This window comes from Neltuma alba, unplaced genomic scaffold (assembly GCF_004799145.2).
Source record: "Neltuma alba isolate B1F8T4 unplaced genomic scaffold, ASM479914v2 tig00002424_pilon, whole genome shotgun sequence".
NCBI lineage: Eukaryota > Viridiplantae > Streptophyta > Magnoliopsida > Fabales > Fabaceae > Neltuma > Neltuma alba.
The window spans coordinates 15,447-38,933 of record NW_021632857.1 but is presented as its reverse complement, the minus strand read 5'-3'; the positions used below and the strand labels follow the sequence as shown (position 1 = coordinate 38,933).

At 35.6% G+C, this 23,487-nt stretch overlaps 2 protein-coding genes and 1 long non-coding RNA gene across 6 annotated transcripts; 2 read left to right on the top strand and 1 right to left on the bottom strand.

Annotated features, from left to right (window-relative positions):
• Positions 1-406: 406 nt before the first annotated feature.
• Positions 407-20,897, bottom strand: LOC114727067 (U-box domain-containing protein 44). 3 transcript variants are annotated; one of them, XM_028913809.1, is made up of 7 exons: positions 20,870-20,897; positions 19,101-19,106; positions 18,578-18,580; positions 15,336-15,339; positions 3,753-4,056; positions 3,340-3,649; positions 407-2,424 (listed from the first exon to the last, which is right to left on the bottom strand). In XM_028913809.1, exons 5-7 carry the CDS (start codon positions 3,975-3,977, stop codon positions 848-850), a joined length of 2,112 nt encoding a protein of 703 aa, XP_028769642.1. In that variant the 5' UTR covers positions 3,978-4,056; positions 15,336-15,339; positions 18,578-18,580; positions 19,101-19,106; positions 20,870-20,897; the 3' UTR covers positions 407-847. The 3 variants fall into 3 exon arrangements, with proteins under 3 accessions (XP_028769642.1, XP_028769648.1, XP_028769637.1); XM_028913815.1 differs by lacking the exons at positions 15,336-15,339; positions 18,578-18,580 and having other exon boundaries at positions 20,870-20,874; XM_028913804.1 differs by lacking the exons at positions 15,336-15,339; positions 18,578-18,580; positions 19,101-19,106; positions 20,870-20,897 and adding an exon at positions 5,050-5,334 and having other exon boundaries at positions 3,753-4,320.
• On the top strand, positions 8,279-21,399 carry LOC114727056 (Fanconi anemia group J protein homolog). Of its 2 annotated transcripts, XM_028913785.1 has the most exons (28): positions 8,279-8,718; positions 9,232-9,313; positions 9,997-10,072; positions 10,933-10,997; positions 11,085-11,129; positions 11,228-11,328; positions 11,452-11,593; positions 13,273-13,334; positions 13,411-13,484; positions 13,582-13,652; positions 14,397-14,484; positions 14,554-14,626; positions 14,711-14,806; positions 14,949-15,057; positions 15,396-15,489; positions 15,576-15,659; positions 15,739-15,895; positions 16,100-16,296; positions 16,994-17,038; positions 17,382-17,410; positions 17,514-17,635; positions 17,805-17,852; positions 18,382-18,506; positions 18,591-18,832; positions 19,602-20,517; positions 20,672-20,743; positions 21,161-21,262; positions 21,350-21,399. In XM_028913785.1, exons 1-28 carry the CDS (start codon positions 8,370-8,372, stop codon positions 21,362-21,364), a joined length of 3,681 nt encoding a protein of 1,226 aa, XP_028769618.1. In that variant the 5' UTR covers positions 8,279-8,369; the 3' UTR covers positions 21,365-21,399. The 2 variants fall into 2 exon arrangements, with proteins under 2 accessions (XP_028769618.1, XP_028769624.1); XM_028913791.1 differs by lacking the exons at positions 8,279-8,718; positions 9,232-9,313 and adding an exon at positions 9,643-9,706.
• LOC114727087 (uncharacterized) lies at positions 21,397-21,896 on the top strand. The gene is made up of 2 exons (XR_003738556.1): positions 21,397-21,454; positions 21,576-21,896. It is a non-coding gene; the product is annotated as an uncharacterized LOC114727087 (long non-coding RNA).
• Positions 21,897-23,487: the final 1,591 nt, after the last annotated feature.

Below are 23,487 nucleotides of genomic sequence, written 5' to 3'. Positions count from 1 at the left end.
ATGCTGTTGGAGAACTCGAATATAGGTACAGTGTTCAAGGATGACAGCAACACAGCCAAAGCACGATAACAGTGACGCGAGACTCCAAAATGGGGATGCTGTGGAAGGAGCTTGAGGTAGGGTTGAGAATGGCACGCGATAGTCTTTACATCTTGTTCCATAGAAGTCATTAGACTTCCACTTCCTTTCTTGTTCCATCATATCAGCCTTTGCAAATAAACCTTTAGGACATCAAACCCTCCAAGGGAATGCAGTCCCTAGTATACAACAGGATCCTCCACTTATTATACAAAATTCAAGGAATGAGTCTCATAATTAGACTCGTGAATAGCGATACACACACAGTGTATTGATATTGATGTATTGATTTTTTTCCAGGAAAAAATAAAGCAAGAAGAGGTGTATGGCATCACAAACCCTTTATCTTTTCCACATGATTACACTCACAGTACATGTAACTAATTGAAAATAGCTATAGAAACACATAACCACAAACAAATAAACATCTTTTGGTACCTTCTAAAAGAATGGGTAATTCGTGTAAGACAACTTCAATTGCATTTAAAGGCAACGCCGATAATAATAACAACCAATAATACAATAGACTCAAAAAGTGCTCAGGCACAGATCCTCTCCCAAACTAAACCTTGTGCAGTCGTGAAGGGATGGTGGGAAGAGAGAGTGAGCGAGGAAGAAGGGCAAGTCCCACTTGAGAGGTAATCACCCTCATTTCTCTCTCTCCAACTGCATGTACATTGTCAAAGACAACCCTATCCCAACTTTAAAAGTAAAAGTTACATACAGATCTTTGAAGTGAGAGGCATAGGGAACTGGAATGGGTCCGTGCCTATCCCATGTTCGGAAAAATCCCTGAAAAGTTTGGAATCTTGTCCACATGCTTAAGAGCACGCTCAGCAATCTGTCGAGTTCGATAGTCACCATGCTGGAAAGCGTCAACAAGTGCAGTACCCACATTTTGATCACCAGAAACTTCATAGGCTATGTCATCAGTTCGCAACAATCTCTCAACTGCCCAAACTGCCCTCCTCCTCAGGTTTTCTGTCCGTTTCTCAAGTAACACTTCAAGTATAGGCTTAATTCCCTCTGCCTCAAAAAGCACCATCACCCCTTGTTCAATATCAACTCCATCGTCTAACAAAGTAGATAAAGCTGCCAGTGCTGCTTCAACCACGTTCACATTTGTGTGGTCCAGGAGAGCTACTAACTTACGTACTGCCTGCCCTTCAATTAGACAAAATGTTTCTTTTAATGAACATAACCCTCGGTGGAGCCTACACAACCCTGTTATGACAGGCTGTTTGCTAAGGCATGGAAATATTGAGGCACAAAAACCAGGAGATGGCATCTCAGGTAATTTTGTTAAATTCTTTGATTCTTGGGACAGATTCTCCAAAGCAATTGCAGAAACCATCTGTACATTATCAAGTCCATTGGACTGAAGCAGTTCAATAAATAATGCAACAAGACTATGCTCACGGCAGAATGATATAGCATCAGGCTCATCAGCCAATACATAGGTAAGCCTTGCAAGAATCTTCACAAGCCCTTCAAGAAATGGTGTCACAAAGCGACTGCCTCTGATCTCTCCCTGCCTAATGGCAATCACTCTAGAGTAGACCAGCTGAAAGGCACCTTCATCTAGCATCTGTCTCGTGAGCCCCAAATCCCTCTCAGGCAGATCAGCTAGCAGGCCAACAGCTGCAGCCTGCTCTTCACTAATTCCTGTATTGTCTGATATGACTTTAATTAGACTGCCCAGTTGTCCAACTGAACCGCGTAATGCATCAGCTAACTCCTGGCCCATGAGGGGAGACAAATTCTGAAGGAGTTTTATAGACGCTAAACGCAAATCTTTCTGTGGAGCCTCAATAAATTGAACAAGACTTATAATAGCACCAGAGCTTTTGATAGCTGTGACAACACTCAGAACAGTAGTTGGAGAACTAGTAAGTCCAACAAGGACTTGGAGAAGTTTGCATTCAATAGCCGGACCAGTGTTGCTTATAAGATGGAGTAGATTATGAACTATGTCCTCTGAAACCAAGGTTTGGTGATCCGGCCCAAATGGGATGGAATCGAAGTCCTCTCCTGATTTCACAACATTGGCAAGAATCGTAGCAGAGACTTCTTTTAGTCGCATGGGAAGTGGATTAGGACCCACTGCAAAAAGGTCATTGACAAGAGGTGAAAGTATTCCAGCCTCTATCAAAACCTTCGCACTTGGGTCACAGGATGATATCTGATTAAGAGCTTTCAGCGAAGCTTCCCTAGACTGCATATTACCACTTTTCATTATATTGATCAGAGATGAACCCACGGTTTTGGCCACAAGGACCTTTACATCATTATTCAAAACCAGCTCACCAAGGTATCCAGCCATGGCCAGTTTGGTATCAGGTGGACCTGCAACATTCCAACAAGAAAGTCATATTATCTCTTGATACTTAACAGGGGCCTAAAGAATTATTCCGGCGCTTGACAATGCTACCCTCCAACATTTAAGGATGATAGAGCTAAAAATTAATTAAAACTAACTGGAACACACTTGAATATCCCCACAACACATTTTAATCATAATCACCATTCTGCAATATTTCCTAATTGGAAATAAACATTCTCCATAAGAAAATAAATGCTAATTATCATAAATCTTACAACAGATATGTTCATTTTGAGCAGTAAAATAGGCCACGGCTTGATTATGACGTTGGCACATAAACTTAAATTTTAATAGTTCACCTTCCTAAGCTATCCTAAAAAATGAAAATGTTACATATTAGTCAAATCTGGCATCTAAAAGCTGCATGATTGTCTTACATTATGTTTCCGCCACCTTCCCAACTTCTCTCAAATACAATTTTTGGATCTGCATTTCCCCTGAATTCCCAATTTGTAAGATACTAGTTTTAACTAAAATATACAGTTTTTAATGTTATGATAGTGTGGGGGTAGACTGTCATGCTGTCATGTTAAAGTTTGCATATCAAATTGTATTTAGGCTATAATTCCCCTTGGGAATGGGGGGAAAAATACCCATAACAAGAAAAAAATATCCTTATCGATCCTCAATATGAGACTAACATGACATGCACCTCTCACAAAAAAAGTAACCATATACATATTAGGATACCCATTCTGAGAAAATCATTCAAGCCCATACCCATCAAAACAACTCTTACAAAGAAAAGAAAGCTCCAGCATACCACCTTTAAAATAATGCATGATAGATCAGCAGAAAAATAACAAGAATGATGCATAAGTGGGCCCCAGAATAAGGGTATAAGTTGAGGAAAAAAAAATCTTGGGGAACATGAGCACCTTCAAGCAGTTGTGTCAGAAGAGGCTGCAGTCTACCATTTTCAGCCATCTGTCGCACATTATTCTCACACTTTTCCAGATTCTCCAATGTTTTTTCAGCCTTCTCAACTGTCAAAATATCTTCTGATTTGCTGCTGGTCATTCCAACTAATATAAGAATAGCCCCATTGATTGAACCTATCTTCTCGCACAGAGTTTCTGATTTTGAAAGCTCATAAAGCAAAGAGACAGCTTCCTCTCTTTCTTTAGAGAGCTCATGAGAAAGGAATTTTACAATTGTACGCACAGTGTCCCCTTCAGCCAACAATTCCTTTGGAGCAAAGAAAAGACGTTACCAAGCAGCCTCAGCAATCACACTGATGATATCAAACTACAAATGAAAAAGAAAAGATAACCAGCAAACCTGTGACAACCTTATTCTCATTGTCTTCCTCCACGACAATTCTAAGGGCTCCCAAAGCTGTACAACGAACCTTACGGCTACTGCTCTTCAACATGTCAACAATCATAGGTATAAGCCCCGCACTGCGGACCATATGCTTATTAGACCGACTTCTTTGGCAGATGTGTTGGATATAATGTAAAGCCTGTAATGTATCATTTTCAGGGCTACCCATATTCAATGACCTCCGAGCCATGTCCAGCTGTGCTGCATCATTCCTTGCAGTCCACTCTTCAATGGTGTTACGCAAAGCAATACTGGGATTTAGTTCTGTGCTTTTTAGTTCTCTCAGAGTCAAAGGGCAAACTAGTTTGCGCCCACTCACGGTGCAATGCTTGAACCATTTTTCAATTGCTTCACGTTCAAAAGTCTGTCCAGTTTCTAACGTGACAGGATCACGCATAACTTGCTTTGTTAGTGGACATACAAAAGCATCATAAATAGGCTCAATATGCAGCCTCTCAAAATGATAGCTCTCATCTGACTGGCTGCCAGGGTCATTACTTCCATCCCAGCTTGCAGCCATCATATCAAGCAGCCTATTGCAACAAGGAAGATCACATAAGACAATTTCTGGAAGTTATCATTAGTGATAGTTTATGAGCATCATAGTAGTAGCATCAATATCACGGAGAAACATTGATGTCAACAAAATCATGCAATAGCTAAGAAAAAAGTTTTGAAACTATGACCCCACCCATTGAAATGCTTAGAATACGGATGTCAATCTTGAGCTCGTTATAGAATAGAGCCAGACATCCGAATTAGAATTTCTGATAAATTAGTGTCAGAACTCAGAAGCTTTTTTTTTTTTTGGGGGGGGGGGGGAATAAAAATCGTTGAATTGTTAACCAGATGAAGTCAGAGTCCATTTAAATGCCGTGAATTTTCCACTACGATGAAAAGTGAGACCATGACAAATGAGACAAAATTCGTCAATGCTTCAGTGTTAATATTTACGTATTGTAGTTTAGAAATCTCCCAGTGTTATAAACAAATCGATCCAACTTTTTTTTCAATTGAATTATCTTAATAACTGAGTGCTCTTCCAAGTAATTCAGACTAAATCCAAATTCATTTAGAGCAGGTACTGAGCTCCGTCTTAGTCAATAATATACTGAAATGATGATTACCGACCAAAGTAACGAATTAAGGAAGAGTCTCTTGGAGGAACTATAAAATTGACCACGAGTAGCAGAGAACGAGGAGAAGAAATAAAACCTTAATATTGATATTGAAAACAACACAGAGCTTACGAAGAAGTGTACCTTTCCCAACTTGTAAGAAACAGCAGGGGTCCTTTGGAAAACCCTACTTTTGATTTCACAATTAAACACAGATACCAAAATGGAATTCTGGAGGAAAGTTGATCACACTGCAAATATCTTCCTGTCCCATGGTAAACAGTGGTGATTAGAAGACAGGAGAAGGACGGGGAGATGGGGTTGAGGGCTTGCAACTGATAAAACGAGAAAGGACCAACGGAACAAGAAGTAGTCGCGAAAGCTTCCTTCAAAATAGATGAAAAATAAAATCCGCTAGAGAGAGGGTTGACTCATTGCTAATAGTCCTCGAGTTAGAGAGAGAGACGGTGGAACCACGTCATCACCCGCCATTGACCCCACCAGGCTTTCCAAATCCAGGTTGGCTGGACAGCTTCTAATCATGGCGGCAGAGCAAGGAAGCTATGAGAAAGTAAAGGAAAGTTTATAAAAAAATTCAAAATATTTGACGATATTATTTATTCATTTTTTTTTATAGGCGACGAGATTATTTATTCATTGTCGTCTTTATTTTGGTATTTTTTGCTATAACAAAAACGATACCATTTGTCCTATTTTGCTTTTTATACTCCTTTTGATCTAGTTATTTATCGGAAAAGTTTTATTTTAAACATTTTCAAAGCAGAATCAAGTTTTGTTTTAAGTTTCAGCCAACTCTTCTTTGTTAAAAGGTTGGTATTTTTATAATATTGTTCATTCACAGAAAAAGATCATTTTTAAAATGCCACCTTATCCCCCTTGCCTCGCGGCCAGCTGTCAGGGTTTTCCCGGAGGCCGGTCATTGAAGCTAACGACTACTCCTAATTTTTTTTAGCCACAGTTAGCTTACGAAATGCAGGTGGTTTTTGGATTACCGAAAAACCTCTTTTAAAATTTTTTTTTTTTTAAATCGAGATAAATTCTTCTATATATTTATTCCATAAACGGTAAAAATATTTTTAAATCATAGTTTTGTTTTCACCCAAACACCCCGTGGTAGATTAATACTACCCCCAATTCTTAATACAAGAGTTAGTTGATTAATTTGAACAAATTAAAAAAAATTAGTTAAGTTAATTATTTGTAATAAATAATTGTTGTATTTCCTAAAATAATCTTATTAATCAAGTGTATTGGTTAAAACTATTATTATTATTAAGACTATTTTATGAAAAAATAAGTAAATATGAGAAACAAAATGGATTGGGGTCTTTTATTTATTATCAAAATAAAAATAAAACAAGCTATATATTAAGGATTAGAGGTGGTAAAAAGTCGTACATGGCAATCTTGAAAAAATGAATCGTATTCTTCTGGTCCTTAATATTATTGAGCTGATTTTGATCCTAAATGAAAAAATGTATTTCACATGTTTATTAGGTTTTTTTTTCTAAATTATCACTATTTATATTTCCTCAACTATAGTCAGGTAAGATAGGGAGGAAAGACATTAAGAAAGATAATTATGATATTTTAAAAAAAACATATCAAATTTTTTATAATTAACTAACTTATTTAACTTTATTAATATAATCAAATTAATTAAACAGATTTTATATTAAATTGATTAAATATCTAGTAAATGAATGTCTACTACACTTCCTTGACTTTTTACAGCAATAATGCATTTTTTTTCTAAAAACTATAATTGGATGTTTCGGGACATTTGCATTATTTCATTAACTATTCATTGTTTTCTGTGAGTTATTTAGTACGCTTCATAAGCCAAACTTGCTCAGAGAAATCACAGCTGTTAACAGAGATTGTTGAAGTTCCTGTGATCTACAGTGATGAGGTGACATCAATCATCAATCATCAATTTTAATAACTAATTTATTCAACAAATTGGGTTACATTGGGTTAAGTATATCTTCAAGGTCATTGAGGTAGTCAGTCATTATAAAAAAGGAAAATAATTGAAATTAAATGCGTAATAATAATTTTTAATTGAAATATCGATACCCTAAACATTTATACTGTACATATTCATAAAATCATATTGTCAAATATCATTATTTGAAAAAAAAATCACATTAGCAGAAACCATTGGGGAAAACGGAATAACCTCCATAAGCAACCAATAAAAAAAATTCATTATTTTTTAAATGTATTGGTGATTTTCAAAGTATACGATAGCGTCTTTAATTGTGTTTTGTCTTAGTGTCTCATTTTCACCTCAGTTAAAGTTTTTCAGATAAGACGAAAGTAGAACGGAACAAAATTATTTTGGAACGGGATATATTATTTTTGTTTTAAATTGTCATAAATTTATTGTATTCATCATTATAATAGTATTTTGGTAATGATATTTATCATACATTATTTTTATTTGTTTATAAGTTGTTTTGTATGAGTTACATGATATTATTTGTAGTGAACACTTTAAATTTGTTTATCTTTTGTATTTTTTTCTTTACTACTGTTTCCTCATTTTTATTTATTTTCTTCATATAGTTTTTATGATAAAAAAAAAAGATGAGATGTCCATGTCACTTTCTATTTATGTCCTGATTGGGACAAGACGCTACTAAGATAAGATGGGAGGAAAAAGCTGTTTCGTCCCAATTATCAGAACGGGACAAGGGTAGTCCTGTTCTGTCTCATAAACACTAATAATATATGAATGAAACTTATTGGGATACTACTAATATTAATTTTGATATTGATACCCAATAATTTATATTATATATGCTAATGCCTAATACCGACTATGAGGATAGCATGACTTTATGTTATTTTTCATTACGATAACGTATGGGGACTTTTTGAATTCTTGGGCAGAATATTAAAGTAGCTTAGAAAGTTTGGGGAGTTTTTGTTTTAATATATTATATAGAATGATCTCAATCATTTTAAGACTAAATAATTGAAAATATTTTTCGTTAAATTTTATCAAAATTAAATTTTTTTATGAAGTTGTTCAAAGACTAAAACTAAAACTATACATTAACAAACTTAAAATTTATAAGTTGAATACACGACATTGATTTATAAATAATTTTTTAATTATAATTTAAAAAATAATAGATAAGTATCTCAGGAAAGTCTTCACTCGTGTAAACCATGTTTACAAGGCTGATTTCAGCACGATCCAAAATAGTGCGTTAAGTACTTAAGTTTATACGGAAATCTTGCCGCCTTCCTTTTTTTGAAAAAAAAAAAATCTTACCGCCTTCTGCAAATTCACCAAGCTCAGATTCCCTCCAAAAAAAATGCCCCGGGGTAACAGGGCACTTTGTCACGATTCACGAGTTAGCTTCCCAGGAATATCATATCTGATTCTGATACTCATGTACTCTGCCGAACTCCTCAGCTAAAGCCTAGAGATGGTCTCTGCAAAACCGATGAGTGCCAAGAACCCTAAAAACGTGTATCACATCGGAGGCCTTCAAGTGGAATTTCCTTACCAGCCATACGGTTCCCAGTTTGCATTCATGGGTAGAGTCATCTCTACCCTTAACCGGGCTCAGAGAGAAGGACATTGTCACGCATTGCTTGAGTCTCCAACTGGTACTGGGAAGTCTCTTTCGCTTCTCTGTTCGTCTCTCGCTTGGCAGCAGAACTACAAGTCAAATAAACATCACACAAATCTCTCTCACCTGAAGCCCGCTCCAGAAGCAACGACAGACCCTCTTGTTTACGGTGGTGGATTTGTTCCCGATGAGGTTTCTCCGAGTAAGGGGCTTCCTGCTGACTGTACTAAGAACTGATGCATAATCATCACCGTCATCGTCATTTAAGTTTCTATAGGTCTTAAGAAGACAGAGGGAGATCAATTGTATAGCGTATCTCGGCATTTTTACTGATATCTATCAATATATCTCAGCCGTTCAACTTTGCAAGAAATAAGGAAAATTGTTTGATATCGTGGTAAAAAGATATAGTATATAAAAATTCTCTGGATTTTTTTTTTTCACGATGAATTTCCAAATGATGTTCATTGAAGCAAGATATTTCTTCCACGTTTTTGTACTGATATAGTCATGGGGGTTTCACAATCAGAGCATTGACCTGCCCCAAATTAACGTATTAGGGCTCGTCTGCTATGCCTATGAAGATCAAATTATTATATTAACGTTCAGGGTGCCACATGCTTGTGATTTACACACTTTATTCCTATATCTGTCAATCCGATGTTTTATTTCTTTGGTATACTATTGTCCTCAAGCAATGCTTACTTGATTTCAGCATCAGAAAATATGGAGCTACCAGAGACTGAGGCTAACAAGATGCAGAAGAAAAAGGCTGCTCCCACTATATATTATGCTTCGTAAGTTTAACTATTGTATTACCAATTGAATAATTTGCATAAGTAATTATTTGTAAATGTTTAAGAAAATTATGAATAGATGGTTATTTTAGACTTTGCTTCATTCATTTATGCTATCAGTAATTCTAAAACATTAGCAAACGGTTCACTCCTACGAAGCAATGGTACATGCACATGTAGCTTACAAAATTTTAAGATACTTGTGCATTACATGCCCGTAAAATTTTAGGACACTACTGTGTCATATAAAATACCTTAGAAAGTGTTCATACACACGCACATTTATAACTGTGCCATGCTTGTTCACAGCGGAAGTCACAGTTATTTAGGACAATTAAGAGGATGACAAATCACTTGAAAGACATGAGAATACCAGAAAGCAACCAACATTAGGTACCGGTTATTCCTGAACTAAAGTTAGCCAATGGCAAAGCATATTAATATAAATTGGAAGATGCCAAAAGAGACAATTATTGCTACATGTTGGTGGCAATTGCTAGCCAATCTTCATGCTTTTCGAAAGTTCACTGGCACTAGATGACACCTGAGTTTTAACTTTGTAAGAAGTTTTGACTTTTGAGTAGAATTGGCATATATTTAATTGATATCTTACTTATTCTCCCGTCAACCATCATCGTCATCATCACTTGACTAAATCTTTCGATGTCTCTTGTCTATATAAGGAGGACACACTCACAAATTTCTCAAGTAATTCGTGAATTGCGGAAAACATCTTATAGGGTGCCTATGGCTGTGCTGGTAGGTGAAATCCACTGCTTTGTATCTTTGTTTCTTTTTCCTTTTTAATCTAAACTGCCCTCAAGGGTAAGGTTTTCTGATAATTTATGGTTCTTATGAGTAATTTACTTTTATTTACTTAATTTTAAGAAACCAATGTACATTTTTATGGTTTGCCCCAGCAGCATTTTTTTGCACGCAATTACTCTCCACGCATACACTTCTGCCTAACTCTTATTTTATAAGGTTATATTTTCTTGTGTTTGATAATATGTTTTATATCAATTTTAAATTGATATAATAAGCTTCCATTCAATTCCCAATTTGAATGAAACGTGATCATGAACTATATATTGAGGGTTCCATTGCAAGAAATTTTTTTTGAAATAATCACCCTACAAGGTCAGTACCCCAACTAGTCATCTTTGGATTATGCAACTATGTGATCTTTTTTAAGTAAGGTATTAGTATAGTCATTTGGGTTTCACTGTGTTTTGTAAGGGTTGGCGTTTAGGGATTACACTGTTAGTAATTGGCATCTGATGGCTATGTAAAGGGGTAAAGGGCCAAATAGAGGTGTAAAGGGCTAAATAGAGGTGTAAAGGGGTGCCTTGAAAGTCAGTAATAGATTTCCTTATTTCTTTATCCATTTTGAAGGGCTGTATTGTTATGAAATAAATGACTGTTAGGGATTTTCTTTTGCTAGCTAGTTATTTAGTTGAATCTTATGGATATATAAAGGGGTGGGAAGAAGGGTATCTTGTAAGTTGATTATAGTGTCCTCATTCCTTTCTCCCGTTCTCTCTTTTACACCTCTTCTTAATTCTTACCATTTCTTAATTCTTATCACTTTGATAATTTGTTTTTGCTTTCTTTGACAGGCATCGCGGAAACATTACTGTACCAATAAACATATATTAGCCAAAGACAACATTGATGAAGAATGGTTGTTTTTCCCCAAGAATTTTTTACTTTATGAATTGCTGTTGACTTACTGATTTTCATACTGATATGTTTTATTAAACGATGCCAGTAAACTGCTTTTGAAAGATCAGGCAATAGGATGCCCAGAATTCAAGTGAGTATCTGCTTACCTACACATCCTTCCTAGTATTAATATACTATATCTCAATCTATAATGAAAGTAGCCGAAATCAGAAACTTGTAATTAAACAGAAATGCACATAAAGTCAAAAGTCACCCATCCCTACAAAGAGGAGGATGTCATGAGGTACATGATATAGAAGATCTCGTGAAAGTTGGACAAGCAGTGAAAGGTTAGGCTTCTTCTTATTGTATTCTTTTTAATATTTGTCTTTTTGGGGAAGATTTCATCGTTTTGTCTACTATATCACCTGTGTTATCTTAATACATGTCTCAAAGACATTTTATACTTTCAGGTTGCTCCTATTATGCAGCTCGCTCTATGTCAGATGATGCGCAATTGGTATTTTGTCCTTATAGTTATATTATCAATCCAGTCATTCGGGGAGCAATGGATGTAGATATAAAAGGAGCCATTGTGATTCTGGATGAAGCCCAGTGAGTTGTTTATCTTTTTATCTTTGGTTTGTCTTAGTTTTTCTTTCTGCTGGTAATCAGCGTTATTCCCTTCTCTGTTACAGATTTTATTTTATTCTCTATCTTGTATTCTCTATACCTAGGATCTTGACATTATGGCATATGCCTCATAATGATTGAGTGCTTGTATCTTTTTAATCTTCCGCTGCCTATGAATAAAATATACTTTCTATGGCACACAAAATATTCACATCTCTAAAGCTTAAACTTGTTGACTGAAGGTAAAAGGTCCATGAATAATTTTGTTATATTTTCTAAAATGCCCTCTTTCACAAATGCTTCCTAAGTATAAATTACTGATTGACAAAGCACAGGCCCAACATATCTTGCACTAAAACTTAATCTTTAGTTGAAGAATGTTGGGGTCAAAATCTTGCTGGCTTTGTCATACAGGTTTTGATCCTATGTCAAAGGGTATTTCAATTCAGAAGTTTTACTTTTTAAGTGGAGGTCCATGAGTAATTTTATTATCATTAATAACTGCTTCCTAGAAAATGGAGCAATTTAGGAATCTCATAAAATTGAATTTCTTTTCCTTGTTTTAAATGTATGTAGCTGTTCAGGATATCTTTTACATAGCATCAGGTTCATGCTAGTCCATTGTTAGGATTATTTTTTTATAAACTTGGGAAAATACATGAAAAAAGGAAGGGGTGCTTTTGTGGGTCAGAGCTTTGACTTCCTATTTTGGTGAAAGAAGTAGAAAATAGGGTGGCTGTAGGGAGACTAAGGTCAAAGGCTACAATGGGTTGTTTTGGAGAGTGTGAAAGTCATATCTGGGGCCTATAAATTGTCCCATTTGGATTCAGCCAGGGGGGAGAGATTTGGAATTGAACTTGGCCCTTGGGGGAAGGAGAGAGCCAACCTCTCGAAAGATTGGCAACCTTGTTCTGTTTTAGAGTGTGGTATCATTGTGTTGTGGTCTGTGTTTTGAGTGTGTGGCTGCTAGTTAATTGTGTTCGTGTATGTGAGTGTGAGAGTGTGATCTGTGTGACTTAAATCACCCTACATCTTGTAATCTGGCATATTATATAGTAATATTATAATCAGTTTCAGTCATTCCAGTCTTTGTTATCTATTTCTAGATTTTAAGTCCTGTTATATTAGAGGGTCCTATCATCCATCCAGATAGGGAGACTGCATTCCTTTAACCTGAATGAATGACTTGTTTAGTTGTTTTAAAAATGGGCCGTTTCTCTTGTTTTGTAACTAGCTGTTGGAAATCACTCTCCTCTCTTTGTAGCTGGTGTTCGTGACAGGGCATTAATGACCCCAGCTTCTTTCTCTCTGGTTCTGGATGATGAAATCACACATTAATTTCTTCAGATCTGGTTGATGATCACACATTACTATGTGATATTTTCCCTGTTAATGCCTAATGGCTCATTTCCTTATTCAAATTGGTCAACTACTTATTTCCGATTCTGTATTTTTGTTTTTCCTTGCATCTTTCCTTTCCTTTTTTTCCTTTCTCTCAAACGTCCCTTAACTTTTATGAATGAGTAGCAGACTTCTTGTCTTCACTCTACATATTAATGGTTTATTTCTATTAAAGTACAGGCAAAAATATTCAAACATTCTTTGTTGCCTTTTCTTGTTTTATGTGGGAATTTTTCTTCACTAGCCTCAATTGTTTGCAGTAATATAGAGGATATCACTCGCGATGCTGGTAGTGTTGACATTGAAGAGGATGTTTTGGATAGTATGTTCTAAACCTTGCAGCTTTTGTTTTGATTCTTGGTTAATATGATTCTAAATGGTTGTTATTATCTTGAAAGAGCTGCAAATGGAGCTTCAACAACTTTGCCCTTTCAATGCTCTGATATACCAACCTTTGTATGAAATGGTGCTGGTAATGAATTATGATGCTGAATTTGAACCAGAAACGTTTGACTTCTAAACATGCCCCCATTAGTTGTACACTTTTTATGAGAGGTACAATTTTGCAGGGTCTTACAAGCTGGATAGAACGTAGGAAAAATAAACTAGAAAAGCGTGATTTTCAGCACTATGTATCTTGGTAAGTCAGGGTTTTCTTCCTTTTTCACATCTCTATCCATTGTTTTTATTCATGCACCATAGACTGTATCCCAAATCCAAATACATTATATTATGTTCAGTAAATATGATATGATCAGCAAGATAATAAGAATAAATAGTTGTATTCAATAGTCGTATTCAATCATATCGATATGCTAATGTGTACAGCATAAGATACTTCACTTTTGCATGTCACAGTATGATTAATATGAATCTTTCTAACAGGAAGATATTATTGCTAACTTTGAACATGTTGAATGTTATATCATTTCTATTCTTCATGAGTAATGTATGTCTTTCTTTGGCCCTATCTAATCTGAGATTTTTAATATGTTCAGAAAATTAGCAATTAAGTATTTTTATTATTGTTTTGAGGTCTGTGGGGGTATTTCAAAAGTTTTTAATCACTTCATTGTGGTATATACTTTTAGTAGATGCCATTTCATGGATGCTGAAACATTTATGGCTCAAACTTTTGTTTTTGTTTCCCTATTTGATCTTTTATTTTAACTGACTGGACCATTTAGATGTATACTTTCTCCTGTTGTTTACTGGGTGAAAAATGATGAATTGATTGGAGTTCATACCTTCTATTTGATTTTTCTTTCCTTTTTCTATCTTACCTGAATTAATACTTCGAAAACTAGTGTCTTTACATCTCTAGCGACTTCTAGTCTACAAATTGTGTATGAGTTTTAACAATTTAGGTTGTTTGTATGTATAGTTGGACTGGGTCAAATGCTTTAACAGAACTGCAAGAAGCAAATATTTCACTTCAGTGCTTCCCTATCTTGCTAGAATGTGCTACCAAGGTATCTCATTTGTATTTGGGCTAATTTCTTTGCTTGTCTGTCACTTATCGAGCTAGTCTTTTGTTTAAGGCAATCAAAGTTGCTTCAGATTTGGAGTCAGATTTACCACGCTTAAGTGGCATGTCAGTGATAACCCTGGAAGGTGTGGAATTATGGTTGTGTATGGCATTGTTTTATTTGTAGAACATTATATCATTGATGATGTTCTATGGCAATCTTGTTTCAGGCCTATTCTCTTCACTAGCTTATTTCTTCTCAAGAAATGGTTCTCACATGCTGGATTACCAGCTTGCACTGCAGCGAAGTGTGAAGAAAGAAGCTGGTAAGTAGTTGAAACAAGCAGAGCCCTAGATAGTAACTCTTGCTCCTGATTTGGCAATAAAATGAACGGATAAATTGATTAATTGCATTATGTTTGGTGCTGCTAGGACAGCCCTGTAATCAGTGTTATATTACCATGTCAGGAAGATCTTTGGGAACTTGGACCCACACTTTGAGTTTATGGTGCTTGAATCCAGCAGTTGTGTTCAGTGACATTGCCAATCTTTCTTTATCAGTCATTTTGACTTCTGGGTATGTTCCCTGGGCCAAGTTTATGCAAAATTCAGGCTATAGTTCTTTATGTATTCCTCAGTTCTGCCCATGAATGCTTGTGGCTAAATAAATTTATTGGAACAGTCAAATCTCATAAGCAGCCTGTTTTCTGTTGTGATGTCCCAAAAGAAAGCACTACTGCTGGACCACACATTTATTTGTGTAAGCATGTATCAATTTGTACAAGACCCAGAATATGGACCAGATGTTGTAGGGCAGCGGGATCAGTTTCGCCTTGCATGTCTTTTTTCATTAACCCCTCTAATTAAGTAATTATTCCACTAAGTATTCTCACGCGCATTGGTTTGGTACTTTAGGACATTGTCACCAATGAACTCCTTTTCATCTGAGCTAGGAGTTCAGTTTGAAAGTAGTCTGGAAGCTCCGCATGTAATTAATGTTGACTCTCAGGTTCTATCTTTGCACTTTGTCAGTTGTCTTTGACCTTTTACTCTTGTAAGTGCTGCTTCAAGCAATGTTTGACCTCTTCAATACAGGTCTGGCCTGCTATAATTTGTACCGGTCCAGGTAATTATCCTCTGAATGCAAGTTATAAAACGGCAGATGGATATGCATTTCAGGTACTTGTTACAACTTTTTCTGTCCCAGCAGTTTTTCTTTGCCTATGTGAACAGACTATTATTGTACGTGTCTCTATAGGATGCAGTTGGGAGATCTTTAGAGGAAATCTTCAAAACTGTTCCAGGTGGTTGTCTTGTTTTCTTTCCAAGTTATAAATTAATGGAGAAATTGTGCAATCGATGGTCCGAAACAGGTCAATGGTCTCGTCTAAATGCAGAAAAGTCACTTTTTGTTGGTCAGTTATTCTTCTGCCTTTCTTAATACTCGTTGGAATTTAGTGAATAAGCAATGGGTTTATCTTAATATTGACAGATTCCTTATTCTCATCCTTTTGTGCAAAGCCAACATTGAGTGAACTTACTTTGGTATTTGAAATTGATTTTGTCTTTTGACGATGCTCTTGTTTCATTTTGGTTTTATATCTTGTGTGGGTATGCAGAACCTCGAGGAGGAAGCCAGGATGATTTTGAACTTGCTTTAAAAGGGTATTATGACTCAATTCATCTTCACACTACGGCTACACTGGGGAGGAAAAGAAGGGTTAAGAATGGTGGCTTTAGTCACTTACATGCAGTCAATTCTCCGAAAAATTCTAAGAAAGGAGGAGCTGCTTTACTTGGTGTTTGTCGAGGAAAGGTTTATTGCCATTGTACCTATCTCATGCTTAATATTCCTGATTTCTTATTTAAAATCCAAATAATGAAAATTGATCTTTCATTATGCTTAAGTAGTACTGAAATCAATTCAAATGGTTTTAAAAAGTCAATATACCTGGAGGAAAAAGTGCCTGCATTTTGGTCTATAATCAGATTACTACTATCTTATTGTATGCCATGGGAGCCAAGGTGTATTGTAAATGAACATATCTATAATATTATCTGTGTTGGTTAATTGACATAAAGCATGACAAATATATTTTAGGACTTTCCACACAAGTTGCAGAGAAGATATCAAATTCCTTCTCACCCATTTTGCAAGATAATTTGACAGCTTTTGTTTAGGCTCATACATGGTTGTTGATTAAGGTCATTTGTCATACAATTATGGTTTCACAACTTTTAAATTTTTACCTTTCAATGATGCATGAGCATGTTTGATACTAATGCTATTATATTCACAATAAAAGGTCGATACAAATGTTCACCAAAGAAAGTTCAATGCAAAATGATTTTGGCATAGATTTACTTAAACTACTAGAATTTCAGATTGGCTGTATCTTGGTCCAAGACAAACGAAAACAGATTGAGTTCATTATACAATTGAAACATATGTACACATGATGAAATTGATCTTATTATGTAACTATGTTCGGTCATCATTTTGCCTCCTGCAGGTTTCTGAGGGCATTGATTTTTCTGATGATAATGCTCGAGTGGTTGTATCCTTATTTCTACTCTAAAATGTCATAATTCTCTGTCTTGGTCAATCTAGATCTCCCTTCTGGCTGTTGGTGTTTATTTTGTGAGAATTAGAGATGATCATTCTCAGATGATTAGAAGAAGGATTTATTATTACTGCTGAAATGATCACCAAAAAAAGTAGTGGCTGAGATACGGGATTAAATTGTAGCTCTTCTATCGTTTTTCTTTCTTTCTTTTTTCCCCCAAACAAATTGTAGCTCTTATGAACCTTAGTCATGTCAATGAATTACATACATTGCAAATGCCAATATTGATCTACATTAATGTTTACTAAATATTGAATGTTCTTGACAATCTCAGATTATAGTTGGCATTCCATTTCCCAACATGTAAGACGTTTTTAATTAATAACATTTAATTTTTGCCAATGAAATTCTATTATGTGTTTATATCTGTTTTCTCATTGATTGCTTTGTTTTGACTTCTCACAAGAAATGATATTCAAGTGGCACTAAAGAAGAAATACAACGATACATACAAATCTTCCAAAAATCTTTTGAGTGGAAACGAGTGGTATTGCCATCAAGCATTTCGAGCTTTGAATCAAGCAGCAGGTGCATCATGGTCATTGAGTTGTTCCCATATTATGACCCAAGTTTATTCCTTAGCTCTGTTTTTTTTCCTTTCCATATTACCTTTTTTTTTTTTTTTGCCTTTTATGCACTTTAACTTGTAGATATGAAAGTTCTCATTTATCAGCATGTTGTCTCTTACTTTCTGTAGGTCGTTGTATACGGCATAGGCTTGATTATGGAGCTGTCATATTATTGGGTAATTATTTTCATTGCTTAGGCTTTCTTTCTTATCCGGCGTCTCTTATATTTCTCCTTCTCTTTCATTGCCTTAATAAGGCATAAGGCAACCCAGGAAAATGATTGAAAACTTTACTTCTTTTCTGTTAGCTTGATCAGGAATGGATTCTTTTAAGTATTGTTTCGATTTTTATGGACAACATGTTTTATTTGAGGAAAAATTCGTGGACAACATAGTTTACTACTTATAAATTGATGCAAGCAGTTACGTGATGGAACCATTTTAATATAGTGAGAATTCCAAATGGCTCAGTTAATTGACATGTTTCATTGAAAAAGCAATTAGTGCTGGCAATCTGCATTTTTAGTTTAGACTTAAAAAAAAAAAAAAAAAACTTCTGCCCTTTCTTTTAGTTTTCTTTTTTTCCTCAATGTCTTTGCTGCTGGTTATTCTTGAATTGTAGTTTATTAGAGATCTGTAACCTTAGCATTACAACATTCAGCTTGCTTTGATTCATTCAGTAATGCAATTGTTCTTGTGGAATTAGATGAACGTTTTCAGGATGAAAGAAATAGAGCATTCATTTCAAAGTGGTTAAGAAAAACATTGAGGATATATGACAATTTTGACTTGTCTTTGAAGGGATTGAAATCATTCTTTGAGAATGCCAAGGTATTTGGTGTATTTCTGACCCCTCACCCCCACCCTCACAAACAAAAAGGTGTTTTGTTAATGTGATTGACTTGCTTACTGCAGGAGCAGTTTGGCACAAATGTCACTCAAAATTTGAGCTTAAACCAGGAATGTGACGAAGCCAAGGATCATAATATGGGATTTATAAGAAAGAAAAATAAGAAACTTTTAAAGTCTGATAATGGTGGTGAGAGAACAATAGAAATGATCAAGGACGAGAGTCAGCCATCTGAGCAAAAGAATAGTGACGCATACAACTGTAAAGACTGTTTTGACCCAAAGGACTGCAAACAGTCAGTATCATGGTAATTGTATGCTTGTAATGTCATCATTATATTTACTACTTAACGATGGAATTCAAGCTACCAAATGATAAAGTGTCAGATTTGAGCGCTCTTATACGTGTTTTTGACTTTGGGCACATCACAAGTGTGAGGTATTAATCTTCTTTTTAATACCATCATACTGTGATTGACTAAGTCTTTGGCTTATTATATTTTAAGCTGATATTTCTGATATCATCCTAAAAGATGTTGAGCTAAATCTAGATGAGTAAAACTAACCTTCATAAACACTCTGCTAATTCTATTATGTTTGTGGAGACTGCTGCTCTCTGCTCTTGCTCCCATTCGGCTATTTTGTCTGGGGAAGGTGCATCCACTGGCACTGATATCAAGAACAGGGATCAATATTTTAAGCATTAGTAGCTTCTTTCCGGTGACCAAATAATGAACTAGGCCACAAGTATGAACTTTGTTCTTTAATTTTAAAGTCTGATACTTGAGAGAGCATGCCGTTTAAGGGGTAATTTCTTTTCTTTTCCCACTTTTTGGGGTGAAGGGGGAATTTAAGGGTTTTTGATGTCTTGCAATATAAAAACTGTTTTTTTTTTTTTTTAAGGCTGCATTTGTACTTCAAATTTAATTTTTTCTGCATGAATTCTTAGAGTGTGGAAATTGGAATTTCTTGTGCCATCAGAAATCAATTTGAATCTCAATAAAATAATAACCATTCTAGATGGCCAAATAGTGACAATATCATTACTAGTTGAGAGATTCTTTTCCCCCCTTGCAGCTTCACAGGGGTATTATCTGCGGCAGTTATACATGAAGAAGTCTCCCTTGTGAAGGAAACCCCTTGCATGGATGGCAGCATCATCCCTGCTTGCCCTGGTTATGGTTGTAAGGATGAACACTCTAGCTCCACCTTAATTGAGGCATCTTCTGAATTAAATGATCAGTCAATCCTTCCAATTTCTTCAAGTATTGGGAGTAAAGCTTCTTCAACAGCTCAGTGTTTAATATCAGTTACTCCTGAAAAAAATGTAACTGCAAACAGCTGTCATACTGTGGAAATAGAATCATCTTTAAATAGGAGTGTTAATTCTCACACCCAGAAAAGGAGAAAGTCCATGGACATACCGTTTATAAGCCTTATTGAGGAAAAAAATTACACCACCCCCTGTGCCAGCATCCCTTCAAGGCACAATGTAAGCTTGGTGAATGTCAGCGAGTTGACAAATAGAAACGAATCTGATTTTCAAAAAAAAGTTAAGTCAAATTCACTTCAATCGCAGACAAGGAATCTGACCTGTTCGTTGTCATTAGCTGATCCTCTTATGGAGAAAATGTTACAGATATTTTGCTCACTTTGCAGAAGCCCGTTGGGTCGGCCTGAGAATAATCAATATATTACATGTTCTTTGACCTTATCATCAAAAGTTCACTTAAGATCTCTTTTGAAACAGAGATTGAAAGGTTATAATGATGATGATTTAAGAAGTGTACCAGTTATTATAACTTGCATTTCATATGTTGATCAACGCATCTGCAATAGAGTTAATGGAAGTGTTCCAGAGCAGGGAATTTGGTGCCCAGAAGATGGGTGTGTTTTCAGGTCTATGTTTTGCCCCTTCTGCAGTAAACCCAACAATTTGCTTGGGGTACAGATCATGGCAACTGATGCATCAAATAATCATTTACTTGACAAGGTGTGTTTGTGCATAAATAAGCGTCCTTGTTGCAGATGTGCCTAAATCATATTCATTTTTACTCATTTCTTCTTTTTCTGACGAAATTGATCCAGCCCTTCCAGCTTTTCCATTACTCATCATCTTTTTTTTCCTCCTTGCATTTCTTCGTCAGATGTTGTTTTACTTTGATTTTTTGGAAGTTAAGAATCTTGAGGAATCAAGGAGTGAGGCTTCAAAGAAAGCGGTAAGCCCGGTTAATATGGCCTTTTACTGTTTCCATGGCACTAAATAGCTATTGCTAGGCGGTTTGTATTGGGTAGGAAGGTTCCTAGACAGTTGCATTGGGCATGAATAGAAAAGAAGACGCAACAGAGAACTAAACTACGCACGGGACAAAATATTATTTGCCTAATTGGTGTGCACCTTGAAATGCTTAAGGAAAAGGCATTGAACTTAGAATGTAATTTGTGATCCCACTCCATAGTCACCCCATAAGAACTAAAAATCCTGTCTTTTAGAATGAAGGGACAACTAACCTTTTTCTCTCTACTTCATTTCGAGTTATTTTTCACATAGGCTTCTAAGTGTTGACTAAAAGGAGAAACATCACCAAGAAGCTTTTTGGGGAATATATATGATAACGCATTCAGCATTGCTGTAGGATTTGCTGCCAAATAGAGGCTCTGGTGTGGATGAAATTGCTATCTTGAATTCTTTTGACAAATTTGAGGAGTCAAGAGTCTTGAAGACTGGAAAATCAAAGGTCAGATTTCAAATAAATTTACTGGCATTCAAGTCATAGGCACTCTGTCGTGTCAAAATTGACATTTATATTTGTAACATGCCGCAGAGATTGCCAAGATGAGGATTACTCCCAATGCAGAAGGCCAAGGTAGGAGCCAAAAATGAAAATTGAGCTGTGAATAATCAGATAGGAATTATGTGGACAAATGAGGTAAAGATGCCTTTTAAAAATTAAAAAGAAAAAATTGAATAGTTTTTGCTTGCAATTGATTTTACGCCACTTGGTTGCCTTTCATTATGTAGATTTCAGAATTTTTTGGACTGAGATGTAGATTTCAGAATTTGGAAGGCACCAGTCTGGGACTTGATCATTCTGTACTGAGTTAGATTTTACCCTCAGCTTTTTGAGGAAGTTAGAAGTAATGTCGTCCTCTTTAAGGGGACTGCTTCCGGTAAATTATTTAATGGGATCATCAACTTGCAATCTTACTTTGGCTGTCAAAGGCACTTGTATTATGGCTGCTGGTTAGGTTCAAAGATATAGAACTGTTCCCCCCCCCCCCCCCTCTCAAATACAAGATATAAAACTGTTATTTCTCCTTATTGGCATCAAATAGCAGATCATACAACCCCGTCACGTTTGGCCTTCCGTACAGCAAGTTCTGCTAGTCCCTGTCGAAAGAAATGTGGGGACTGAGCGTTAGGGGTTAACTGGTAATGGTAATTACAATTTTACAGTAGTAGGAACTGACCGCTGAAGCTGTCATTAAGTAGGCCTTGATCATGATTTGCACGAGCGGTTATCAGAACACCTAAAAACATGGCGAGCTCTGAATGGAAAATAGGCTAGTCTGCTTGCTTGTTTTTTAAGTTGGTTTTATTTTATGATATCTGACTACAGGTATACAGGGTAATGTAGCATGAAATATAACACGACGCAATAAAATGACTAGTACTGCTCAATACTAGAAGCATTAATAGATGTTTGATTGTTTCAATCGTCTGTGGCACCTTAGAAGCATAAAGCCTATGTCCGACGCCTCACCGCCAAGAGTGCAATAGCAACAATGCAGAAGGTTGGTTTTGGTATAGAAGACTTCGATACTTCAACCAGCCACTTCATTTATATATTTGTCCTTGAAAAATCCGCAGCTTGCATTTCTGTTTTGTTCATCACTTGCTCAAATCCCGCATCACCAAACCAATACGAATGGGCAAATTTACTTGGCGATTCATGGTTTTTTTTTTTTTTGGGGTACTGAAGGAGGACTAAATGCCCAAATTATAATATTCCAGAGCAAATTCCCCTACAATCATTGTACACCAGAGTTCTGAAATTCTTTGGGCAAGCATAAAAAGGCAGACACGGATGAGAAATAGTGTGATGGATAATGAAAGACTTGCCGACCATCCCCTTTGGCACTTGGGCTCTAAACCAATTGTGGACATTGGGCCGAAGAAACTCTCCTGCACTTGGAGGGGTGTTGGAGTCCGCAGTCCAGTGCTGCCTTAACACTTTAAAAACATGTAAAATAAGATGACAACGGTATTTATATAGACTTTTTAAAAGAGATTTCATGGGGTTCCAGATTGGTATGTGAGAGTATTTTATCTTGGTTTACATAAAATATTTTTTAAAAATGCTTTTTAGGGTTTTCAAACACTACATTCGTAAAAAAAAGATCACAATGCATCCTAAAGTTTGAAAATGCTAACCAAGATCAAGGTCTCGAAAAAATATGGGATAGAATGCCTCTATTTAGAGGTTATTTGGGTAAAACTGAAATTATAGTTTTAAAATTGTTTTTATAATATGTGAAGTAAATATATAAAAGAATTTGTTTTGATTTGTAGAAAAACGTTTTTTAAAAGTATTTGGTCCTATATGTAGAAATTTATAAGAATTGAAAAATCATTAGTTAACTAACAGGGGTTGATTTTAATATGAAAGGCTAGTTTCTTATAACGTAGTGAATTAATGTTTGTATTCTTTTTTAAAGAGGTACTCATATTTTGTAATGTATTTATATTTAGTGTCTAATAGTATTTCAAACAGATTTGTTTTAATAAGAAGATACGTATTAAAAAAAAAACAAAAGAAAGATCATTAGTTAATATAAAACTGTACATGTTATTTTACCCCAAAAAAACCTATACATATTAATTTTAAGAGATAGAAACCCATCAAAGGAATATTTGACACGAAAATTGTTAGCTCCATATAAATATTTGATAATTAAACAC